This window comes from Leopardus geoffroyi, chromosome A2, assembly GCF_018350155.1.
Source record: "Leopardus geoffroyi isolate Oge1 chromosome A2, O.geoffroyi_Oge1_pat1.0, whole genome shotgun sequence".
Taxonomy (NCBI): domain Eukaryota; kingdom Metazoa; phylum Chordata; class Mammalia; order Carnivora; family Felidae; genus Leopardus; species Leopardus geoffroyi.
In genome coordinates, this window is record NC_059331.1 from 86,731,868 (window position 1) to 86,744,405 (window position 12,538).

At 35.9% G+C, this 12,538-nt stretch overlaps 1 protein-coding gene across 10 annotated transcripts in view; it reads right to left on the minus strand.

The window, feature by feature from the left end:
• CACNA2D1 (calcium voltage-gated channel auxiliary subunit alpha2delta 1) overlaps positions 1-12,538 on the minus strand; it is a 495,933-nt gene that overhangs the window by 138,643 nt on the left and 344,752 nt on the right. For all 10 annotated transcript variants that reach the window (XM_045494628.1, XM_045494634.1, XM_045494626.1 and 7 more), the window contains one exon: positions 283-414. In XM_045494628.1, the coding sequence (XP_045350584.1) occupies positions 283-414 (132 nt within the window). The remainder of the gene's footprint in view (positions 1-282; positions 415-12,538) is intronic.

Below are 12,538 nucleotides of genomic sequence, written 5' to 3' on the forward strand. Positions count from 1 at the left end.
TTCATGATAACCTCTTGTTCCAGGTCCACAGACCCTGCTCACGGTGTCACTGCAGCCTGGCCTGAGGTCGGGTACCAACCGCTCCAGCTCTTCCTAAGCTGTTGTGGTTTAGGGTGGTTTGGGTAGATACAGAGCCATGCAAGGAAGAACACTCTTTCCTTATAAAAGTAGGGTGGTATCTTTTTCTTACAATACTGGAAAAGGTAACAGAGTGTTCTCAAGAAATATTAAGTCTGGTGCTTACAATTTTATTTGATGTCTCCTGAGTCATTGAGCACTTACCTGGATAATATCGGGCCAGGCCCGTGGCACTGCCAAACACCTGCCACAACAACGAAGGATCTTCTTCTCGATTTTTTTTGAAAACTTCATCTAAGGCACTTGTCCAGTTGAGTTCATTTAGCACGATTGTTGCTAAGAGAAACAAAAAGAAAAAGTCGTATCTATAATAATTGAGTCTGTCTTCATTTATTTGCAAAATAATGCTACATATTTTCATCACTTTACCTCTAAAAGTACTCTAATCCAGTGGCTACCCACAAGTTTAGACATGGAATGATTTCCTACAACAAATTTTTGTATGACAGAGGCCATATTGACATTTGGGGCTTGGTAATTCTTTGTTGGGGAGCTATTCTGTGCTTTGCCCGGTGTTTAGCAGCACCTATGACCTCTACCCAGTAGATGCCAGTATCACCCAGCCCACAACCCCAGTGGTGATAAGCAGCACGCTTCCAGACACTGTCAGAACAGAATACAAACAAAACTGCTCCCTGTTGAGAACCAGTGTGATGTATAAACCAGGCCAGAGCAGCTCTCCTGGGAGAAGGGGTGGGAGGCATTCCTCCCCTCGAAGCAGCTCTGAAGAAATCTACACAACACATAAGGGCACAGTTTGATCGCCACCCTCCCCTCAATTCTTGATGAATCTCCATAATAAACGAACATACTTTGATCTGTTACTAAAATTGGAAAGAAAAGATGTTGGTCATTTAGCATAGTTTATTAACTTTAGTTATACCATAGCAACAAACGTATAGATTCTGACAAAGAAAAACATTCATTCAGGGACTTGACAATACATCAGTGTTAGAAATAGGGAGTACCTGATGCTTTACTACTACCTTTATGAACAATAGTTCTTTTTTTCTGGTTACTTCAATTAAATATCAGAGGATGTTGCTAATAAGGGCCAGGCCATAGATCTTGATTCTTACTTATAACTACGGACTGATCTTGGATAGGTATTAAAAACATATGCCATTTGGGGTGCCTGGGTGGCTCAGTCGGTTAAGCATCCGACTTCGGCTCAGGTCATGATCTCATGGTTCATGAGTTAGAGTCCCGCATTGGGCTCTGTGCTGACAGCTCAGAGCCTAGAGCCTGCTTCGGATTCTGTGTCTCACTCTCTCTCTGCTCCTCCCCTGCTCACACGCTATCTCTCTCTCTGAAAAGTAAATAAAGATTAAAAAAAAATTTTTTTAACATATGCCACTCATATAATGAAAGATAATTATAATGTGAGATTTAGCATATAATTTATAATTATGGGCCTCCATGATCATAGTATCTCATGTCTAACATATTAAACATGTAATTAGCTTTGAATATTACGTTCCCTTTACAGAAAAAGATGACATACATCATCTCATATCCCCCTCCCCCTCCTTTATGTGTAAAATATGTACCACGGCCCTAGCAGATCAGGAGATTGCACCACCGTGCACTTGAGAATCTATGGCCAAGCCTAAACAATGGAAATGAGTTTGGGATAAGGACTGGAGATAATGCTTAACTCTTATTCTTCCCTGTGACCACAGCAAATAAAGGAAGCAAATGCAGTCACGGTTAAATCATGCCTGGTATTTTGTAAAGGTAAAAGAAAAAAAAAAAAAGCTTCTATTTAGAAAGATGCACAGCATCTGTGTTTATATTTTAAAGTTTATCATTTACAAAAAAAAAAAAAATGAAAACAAGGGTATTGTGAAATTGTTCTGGGACCAGCATCCTAATGCATTTCTCATTATTGAGAACTAACAAGATTTCCATCTTTATGGATGTGATTACTTGCAGAAAGATCAGTTGTGTGTGTGAATATTCATGAGCTGGGTCTGATCCATAGTGCATGTGAGATACTGGTGAATTCATATTCAAAAGCATGATCCAATGAACATTAAGTGGCCTGTTACATAAAAATTTATATTCACATAGATAACCTGAATACTCACTATTCATGAATATTTATAGTTATATACAAAACAGCACAGAAAAAGAGGAACATTGTACTTTTCTTTAAACATTCATGAGTTTTACAGTAATATTCTACTGAACAAATAATCATGTTTATTTATGATCCAGATACACTTCATTAATTGCCAATCTATTCTAACTTATCTCTTCAATTTCCTTGACTCTTTAATTCCCATTAAGCAAGTGATATCTAATTATTATTTTTAATAAAGTTTTATTTGTTTTTAAGGCTGCTAATTTTTTTCTTAGTTTTATTTGACAACAACTACTAAGTACCAGGCTTTGATATGCTGATTGTGAATTACACTTCTATGTATTTACGGGAAAAGTCAAGCTCTGAAATATTCTTATTATGGTATAGGTCTTAAGATTTGTTGTTTATACACCTGAAAATTCTTTTTCAGGTAAGATATTACTGAGGCAGATTTCTAAATATTTTTCTCAAAACTTGTGTATGTGCAAATAAGCTAAGTACAACAAAACTCTGTATAATAGGTGTTTGAATTGATTTTAAATTTCATTCATATGACAGAAATGATACTGTATACCTATCACATGTGCGAGGTTTTATACCAGTTAAAGATACAGATGCTCCCATTTGCCCTTGTACATTTATAAATATTTTTGAGTGCAATCATTATTCTATTACTCATTAACTTTACTTGAACGACCACAGAAAGAAATCAAAATTCAAAGAATCTGTCATGGGATTGAAAAGTTAGTGCAACCTCTTTAGATTAAGAGTTTGGCTATAGCTGTCTATCAAAATTCACTTGGTCTTTAATCCAAAAGTTCTACTTCAAGGGATTTTTATACTATGGAGAGAGTATGGATCTCTAGTCTTTAATCAGAAAACGTTAGAGAGACACTCGTTCAATTATAATGTTCAAATGCCTCAAAACACCAAAATCACAAAGTAAATCAACTGTTGCACTAGGAATTAATTGTTTTAACTATATTGAACACTTTAAAATGTAAAAAAAAAAAAAAAATATGTAAACCATCAAAGCAAACAAAAAAGTATGAATGCTATTTTAGATCTTTCTTGGTTATTTGGCTATATTTTTCTGATTCACAGTATTACATTTGACTAAGAAACATATCTTATTTTGGTTTCCTAGTTATCTGCTTAAACTTGTAAAATTCCACAGCTTCTCCAGAATTACTAAGGTGTCTAACATCTCTCCATTTCTACACTATTGGCGTAATTCAGGATAAACAATACTGAAATAACTGGGTAATCTGCAGATGATAGAATGAAACTAATGCAGGATATTGGCCATGCTAAAACAAGTTTATGTCATCTCCTGAATCTTTTATCTTCTCCCTGCAACCTCCATTATAATTACATACACAATTTTTTTTCTTTCTCTTATTTAAATTTATAAGTAGATGTTATTTAGGAAGATGTTTATAAATAATTCTTCTGGCTACCACTGGGTAGAAAGCCTAGTGCAATCAACAACTTAAAAGTTACTATTCGATTTTTCATTTTACATTATTAAAATCTAAACCTTCCACGATGAAGAAAAAAATGAGTCCAAATTCTTCAGAATATTATTTTCAGCGAGTAATACTGTTTAATAAGAATATGAAAGTGTACTGTTCATTCTCAGAAAGACTCAATACTCAAAAAGTAACTGTGGTATTCTGACTCACTAAAATTCAACAGACTTTCAGTTTCGGTTTGTGACTATATATTACAAAGATGTTTAAAAGCAATTACTTTTCTGTAGGTCATAATCTTTATTTGAATGTCCAGGGCAAGAAATAAAAATGCAAAGACTTTTATTTTAATTGCAGAAATACAGACATGAATTGGCAGCCAAAAAAAAAAAAATGTTTCATATAAGAATTTCATAACAAATTATCTTTTAAAAAGAACTCCAAATATTTCTTAGCCAAACATAACTTCATCCTCCTTCCAAGGAACTTAACTAAGTGTCTTTTGGCTGCTTGAAGAGTAAAATCAGTCCTCATTCTAAGTCTGCTTTTCAGAAATGAAGATTTTTATCTTTTAGAATATTAGATGTTGCAAAAAATAAGTCTTTTATAATGTGCAAGGCTAAGCTGTTAGAAGCAGTGAATGCTGGAAAAGCAAACCTTGACTCAGGGGCCTCTACTCTGAAAGGTAAGACAGAATTTCCCTGCTAATTGAATCAGAACGCCGAGAATACACATCTCTGTTCTTCTTATACTTAGTTTTCAAAACATGGCCTTGGGGTTCAGCAATTCTCTCTTGTAGAATATCCTATTGTTCAATCTGGCTTCTCGGCGGAACAAAGAAAACTCTAATTTCTAACAGCACAAAAGAAGTACCTTACATTTCCTGCTAATTCTTCCAAGATACATGAGGTAAATCTACATCTTATTTATGACATGGATTACAGAGTCATTGACAAGTTCTGAATGCCATTTTCCTCTGCCAATTTCAACCCACAAAGTGTTGCACTATTGCTCCCTTTTCAATTTGAGTACATTTTCTTGATTTACTCAGGGTTCAGGGCCTCACTGTGCTTGGAAGGCACTACGTGACTATTGGAAAACCTTAAGGTTATTTACAATGCCCATAAATGTCAACCACATCTTCCAAATGAAGCACAGGGAAGCTATCAAAATAAAAACGTAACAGTTATGATTTATTCCAAATATAAAATAATTTTGATAAGTCTGTAGCAAAAATGTGTTTTATATAACACACGATAGTTCTGACAAGTCTTTGATAAGACCTGTAGATATGAAAGCAGTGAAACAAACTAGATACTAAAATTATTTTTAATAGTGCTTGATATGTTACAGTTAAATAAGTAAAACTAGAGAATTGGCCAAAATGTTTAATATACTATTTCCATTTAATAAAAATGATCTATTATAGCCTGGCATTTAGATAAAATTGGCATTTTTATTTAAACTACTGCCAAGTGAGTAATATTTATTAAGCCTTTACTGCGTGACAGCAGGTGTGTTAACCATTTTCTATGCACCATGTCATTTAACTTTTAAAATGACACCTTGAGTGAGATACTAATATTATTTTCTTTTTAAATGACAAAAAAAAAAAGAAAAACCCAGAAAAGGTATTCAATTTGACAAAAAAATACAGTGAGAGCTGTAAAGACAGCATTCCATTGTGTTAGATTCTAAAATTTATAGTTTCTGAGCAATTGATTTCTAAGCTTTCATTATATGTGGAGCTCTGATTATCTACAATTTCAAATGCGGAACAAATTAAAAAAACAACTATGCCTCTGTAGCACAGTATTTCTCAATCCAGAGTGATACTCCTCCCCAAGGAATATTCAGCTACGCTTAGAGACATTTTGATTGTTGTGACATGTGGGAGGCTACTAGCAGGCAGTAGGGAGAGGCCAGGGAGGCTGCTAATTTCCTACCACACACAAGATAACCCCACCACAAAGAACTACCCAGCCCAAAATGACACCACCACCCAGGGTTAGAAATCTTGCTCAAGTACAAGTATAAACACAACACATTCAATGCACTATGTAAAAAGCAATATTCACGATGAATGGTGTCAACAAAAAGCCAAAACAAAATGTCTTCGAAGTTGAGAGGTAAGGTAATTTAAAAATAGTATTTCATGATATCAAGTTAATACTTTGGGCTACATTTCGAGACCCTTTGAGTTGGACAAGTTTTCATTTTAGTCTCAGAAATTCTAAGTAACGCATGATTCTCACACCTTAAGAAGTGAGGATTTTAAAGTTACCTTTTAATGCCATTAAATATCATCCTTTTCCACCTCCTGTGTTTATACATTCACAGTCAATTACAGTTTTGCTTTGTTTTTCTCTTAATGATTCAACACTTACTACGTGATTCTAAACTCATTGTATCTCTGTCACATTTGTTCATTTTATCCTGTAGTGCATAAGGTAGTCATTACAAGTTATATTTAATAGATGAGCTGAGCTGGTGTCACTAATTTTATTCATCAACTTCATCTCTAAAAAGAAAAATGTTAATAAGAAACCCACTGATCCAATTAAGCACACACACAAAAAGAATCCACTTTAAGGACTAGACAGGGTGCATAAATATTAAAATGAACGAATCTTTTCAGTGGATTTGGCTAATGGAATCTCATCTAATCCCAGTGTAAATGAAAGATTAATAAGGTACAGCGAGATTGGAAGACCAAATCTCCTCTCTCTAAGCGTGTCTCAGGCACTAGAATCCATCTCCCACTGTGGATGGGTCAACAGAAGTCTCTATGGCACACGTAGACCCTGATGAAGAGATAAGCCTTACTCCGAACACAGTGTGTTTGGTACAAATATTAAAAGGCCCTTGTCCTTGTCAGTTCTCTAACGCCCCTATTACTGAGATTTCTCTTCAGTTTCCCATAGATTGAGCACGTGGCTAATGCCCAGAACACAGCTGGAGTCCTTTAATGAAATCTGCACATTGTGGCGGGCCTAGATGGAGCTCAGAAGAATCCACCTGATCATTAGAGAAAATAAGAATAATGCAAGGAAAATGGAAGACCCTAGGATCTAATGTCATGTTTATTAATTGAAGGATTTTAATGTCACTTTCAATAAAACAGCGATTACTTGTAAGATTTTTCTTGCAAGCACCCAGGGATTCTGCTGAAGAAATATCCTAAGTAGAGGAAACAAGGTAAAAAGTTTGTTTCATCATTCAAGCATTTTAATTTTTTTTTCTAATATTATCAAAACCAAATAAACCATTAGTAACTTTGGTAGCTAAGAGCCTGTATCACTGGCACAACATTCTACTTACAACTAATCATTTAGCCCCTTATGCTTCTGTTGTTTTCATCTGAAAAAAAAAACCAAACAACAACAACAAAAAAAACAACACCACACAAATGCAGTAAGGATCCTTAGATAATCTGCAGGATTGATGTGATTGTCAAATAAGTTTATGAGTAAAAGGCAATCAGTCAAAAATGGCTAAGATTACAATCCTCTCCTTCGCTGTTTAAAACCTTCTAGGCTGTGGGGCACCTGGGAGGCTCAGTCATTTAAGTGTCTGACTTTGGCTCAGGTCATGACCTCACAGTTTGTGGGTTGGAGCCCCACATTGGGGTCTGTGCTGACAGCCTACTTCAGATTCTGTGTCTCCCTCTCCCTACCCCTCCCCTGCTTGCGCTCTCTCTCAAAAATAAACAAACACCAACAAAAATAAAAACACACAACTTGTATGGTGCGTATGTCTTTTAGCTGCTTTGCACAGATGAAAGCTTTCTTTTACAGCTCAGCTTATTATTTTAGTCTTATCAGTTATTTTCTTTTATTTGAACAGAACATTTCTTTTACATACAGCAATTAGACTGTAATTCAGTTGATTCCATAATGAAGCCACCTTCCTTCTAATTTATTAAGAAACTCTCAAATGATGAGATACTCTTCATTTGAATCATTTGGTTGAAATATTTTAATTTTAATTTTGGAAACACTGCATTAATTTGTAAATAGAAACCAGGAACTTCAGAGTAATTACCTGAAGAAGACATTCCAATTGCTTTCATTGATATTACTTCACCAAAGGTATTTTTATCATAAATTAAACTATTTGTAATTTAAATTGCAAAAAAAAAAAAAGTTAAATATTTGTTTCTATGTATTAGTATTATCTTTCAGGAAGCACAGAGCCTGTTAAATTTTGAACACATGAAAATAACTAAAAACGCTCTAAACATCTTTTATTTGAACTTTTAAAAGTGAAACAAAGTATGGGAGTTTTACAAAAAATAAAAATAAACCGAGGCCATTCAAGTGGAGTTGGAAGCCATGTGAGAATTAAAATGCAATTTAGACCAAATTTACAAGACCTCACACTGAGTTGTTGTTGTTGTTTTTTTGTTTTTTTTTTTTTTTTAAATTTTTTTTTTTTCAACGTTTATTCATTTTTGGGACAGAGAGAGACAGAGCATGAATGGGGGAGGGGCAGAGAGAGAGGGAGACACAGAATCGGAAACAGGCTCCAGGCTCTGAGCCATCAGCCCAGAGCCCGATGCGGGGCTCGAACTCACGGACCGCAAGATCGTGACCTGGCTGAAGTCGGACGCTTAACCGACTGCACCACCCAGGCGCCCCTATTGTTTTTTTTTTTTTTTTAATGCATATAACAGATTATGTTCCTGGTGGTACCCTTTCCTGAAACTCCCATTTATGAATTGAGTATACAAATGAAGGTAGTGTAGGCACAGGCTATTCCAGCTGACTGCCTTCCCACTCATAGGCCTGATGTTTTGAGGCCAGAAGAAACTACCTGACCTTGGAAAAGTGTTTCCCCCTCTTGCAAACCTCATCTTCCTCATGTGTACAATGTGGATAATCAGTGCATCTGCCTCATGGAGCTGTGTTGAAGATTACATGCACTTAGAACACTGTTTGTCACCTAGTAACTGCACAATAATTATTACCAGCCCTTATCATTACTATTATCTTATTTAGCTCTTAATATCCAGCATGCAAAAGATATTTTTTGAGAACTATCTTGATGGAACAATTCTGATGGAGCTGTAAGATGCTAGATGAGGAATTAAAACCTGATATTTTCCCCTTTCCTAAAGGCACATTTTCTCTTACCTCGACCCCAAATGAATGGCCAAAGATACTACTTCACTTTCCTGTTGTAAAGTCTCATGAAGAAACCAGTGTGTTAACTTTTCCAAAACTACTGGCATTATTAGAAGAGAATACAAACTGGAAAAAAAAAAAAACCATAAATCTAATGATATAATTCAGTGTACCGTGTGATTTTGGTGAGGAGGTAATTTTTACAATGGGATATTCCCAGTGGTCCCGAAATCAAACCACATTGGTGAATGCAGCTCTGAATATAGCCCAGACACACCAGAATTCTGGTAGAATAAAATACAAAAGACCTAATATACGCACCAGAGGCAAAAATGCACATGTATGCATGGAGTTATGAATACACAGTTCTGTTAAAGCTGAAAGGAATTACAGACCAAATGAGACATGGGAATTCCCTGGCCTTTGCTCTGAGACTGTCTAACTGCATACACAATTTAATGTCTACCATGTAAATCTGGACTGCTGAATTCACTAAGAAGGATCAAAAAGTATCGAAGCTGAAATAACAAGATACGGTTGAAGAAGAAGGATAACAAGGTTCCTAGGGAATAGGGTGATACTGTCAATGAGGTACATGCTGCCTGGTACCTCAGGGTTTGGGTCAACCAGTTTTAGAACAAAGAGCTGCCTGGTGATTTTAAGGTGGAAAGATCAGATGCACTGAAACATAGTATGCAGTACTGGCTGGCTATAATGGAGAAGAGAAATCCCTTGGTTTAAACACCATGCACTGCTTCACAGTGAAAATAAAACAAAACGAAACATATCTATGACACTAAGCTAGATTGTTACTTAACACAGTTGTGAATGAAATCTAAGATCATTTTTAAGACATGAGATTAACACCCTGTGTCTGTGGTTGCTCATGAATAGAGAATTGTGCCTATGTGCATACATGCAGAGCATGTAGTACGTATTTTGTTATTTATACAAACAGACATTTATGAAATACATCAACTGCCAGCTTTCAAGATGCTTACAACGTACTGAGCGTGATTGCTTCAGATTTTAATGTATGTGATATACTTATTGACACATGAAATTCATAGTTATCAGCCCTGGCTGCTGTGTTACTCAGCAAACAATTTAATAATAAATAATTATTGGGGCACCTGGGTGGCTCAGTCGGTTAAGCGTCCGACTTCAGCTCAGGTCATGATCTCGCAGTCCATGAGCTCGAGCCCCGCATCGGGCTCTGTGCTGACAGCTCAGAGCCTGGAGCCTGTTTCAGTTTCTGTGTCTCCTCTCTGACCCTCCCCCATTCATGCTCTGTCTCTCTAAAATAAATAAATGTTAAAAAATTTTTAAAAATAAATAAATAAATAAATAAAGATATTTTTCTATCTTAATAAGTCATGTGTTTTAAGTTTTCATTTATAGCTTAATATCCCACAAGGGTTTAAATTTATCAAGGTCCAGTTGGGGAAGAACCACAAGTTATTCTGACATAGCTATGAAATATAAATGATTCAACACCTAATCAAAACAAATAATTTGCACATAAACTATTAGAAATGGCTTACAGGTTTTTGAGCTGGTAAATGGAATTCGAAGACAGTAAATGACCAGGTCTTGTTGGTGCTAGCTCTTTGGTATTTCTTAACTTCTCTGACTCTATGACTATATCCACTTAGGACTTTAGCAATAGCTTTCAAATAGCTCCCTGCTTCCAATTTTAGCTCACTTTAACCCATTCTTCCCACTGTTGCCACGGTGTTCTACTTGGCAAATGCCCGCCCTAATGAAAAGTCTTCAGCTGTTCTCCATAAAAGCTGGTCTTAGATGGTCTTCTTCCCAGCCACCCGACTTCCCCTTTGATTGATTTTCTATGTGCCATAAGCCCAAGCTATAATGAGAGTTGTTCCTTTCTCAGAGGAAACAGTGCCGACGCCTCCCTCCCATGTTACTGCACATACTGTCTTCTCTCTCAGGACTTTATCTACCATGGCCACTCATCAACCTTCTTCCTTTTCTCTTAACACAGAGAGCATCACCTTCTCTTTATTGATTTTCCTACCCCACCTCCTTCTCATTTAGCAGAATGTGTATCTCCCCACTCTCCTATAGCTTTTTCTATAGACCTCTATCACATGCTTCCCACATTTCACTATCTTTGTTTATTTTCATGCCTATTATACTGTCCATTACTAGGGTAGACTGTACGTTATTTATTTTTCCTCCAAAACCTAGAATACAGTGGTCCCAGTAGGATGGGACCATTTTGTGTTTAATACACATTTACAGTTTTGCAGGTAGAGGCTGGAGAAAACCACACCTAGGATATCTAGGGTTGTTAAGAAAATGAAAATGATGCTATGTTTAATGCATAATAGGCATTCAGGGACCAGTAATGACTAACATGTTTACTCAAAAATAGTTAGAAATAAATGAAACAGTAAACAAATATGTGTGATTCTCATGTGTTAGGTCACCTTTTTAAGTTAGAGGTAATTTTCAGTAAAGGGTAAAACAATTTCAGTACATCCTTCATTAGGCTACATTCTGAGCAGGTACAAATGATCCAATGATTCCTTTTTCTCCCTTTAACCCCAAGTGGTAGGTGAATGGTATCATCATCTGAACTGGAGGAGTCCAATCATTCTGGTCCTCTTTTTGGCTTCACTTCAAGTTCTGTAATCGATCAACTGCTTTTAACATAGATGATTTGAAGAGCCAATATCACACCATAGCCCAGTTTTTAGGAAGCCCTTTAAATCAACCAATATTTCTATGAAGGTTTCTATTAAGTATCTACCAATTTTTCTGCTTCATTTCTTAATCACCTGATTTTCTATCAAACATATATCTAACAAACACTTAGTGAAATCCTATTCTGCGTCAGGCACTAAGTGAAGCTCTTGGGCAGAAGCTGGCAAATTTTCTTCGTGAAGGACCAGATAGGAAATATTTTTAGGTCTATGACCTACACGGTCTCTGTCACAACTACTCACATTCAAACTGTGGGAAAAAGCAATCAGAGCCAACACATTAACAAATGGATGTGACTGTGTTCCAATAAAACTTAATTTACATGGTTAAAATTTAAAAAAAAGATAAGAAATAACAAGTTTTGAAGAAGATGTGGAGGAAAGGAAGCATTGTATCCATTGATAGGAATGTTAAATTGCTACAGGGACTACAGAAAACAATAGGAGACCCCTCAAAAAATTAAAAATAGAAATCCATATGATCCAATAATTCCACTTCTGGATATTTACCTAAAAAAATTAGTAACACTAATTCAAAAAGATACATGCACTCATGTTTATTGCAGCATTACTTATAGTAGCCAAGATATGGAAAAAACCTAAGTGTCCACCAGTAGACAAATGGATAAATAAGATGTGGTACACACACACACACACACACACACACACACACACACACAATAGAGTATTATACAGTTATTAAAAAAAAGGATGCAATCTTGCCACTGGAGACAACATGGATGGACCTAAAGGATATTGTGCTAAATGAATTATTTCAGACTGAGAAGGACAAATACCCTATGATTTCACTCAAAAATAGTACCTGAAAATAAATCAATAAACAAAAAACGTAATCAGACTTATAAATACAGAGAACAAACCAATGGCTCCCAGAAGGGAGGGAGAGGGGGACTGGGAAAATTGGATGAAGGGCAGAGGGAGATACAAGCTCCCAATGATGGAATGAATAAGTCACAGGAATAAAAA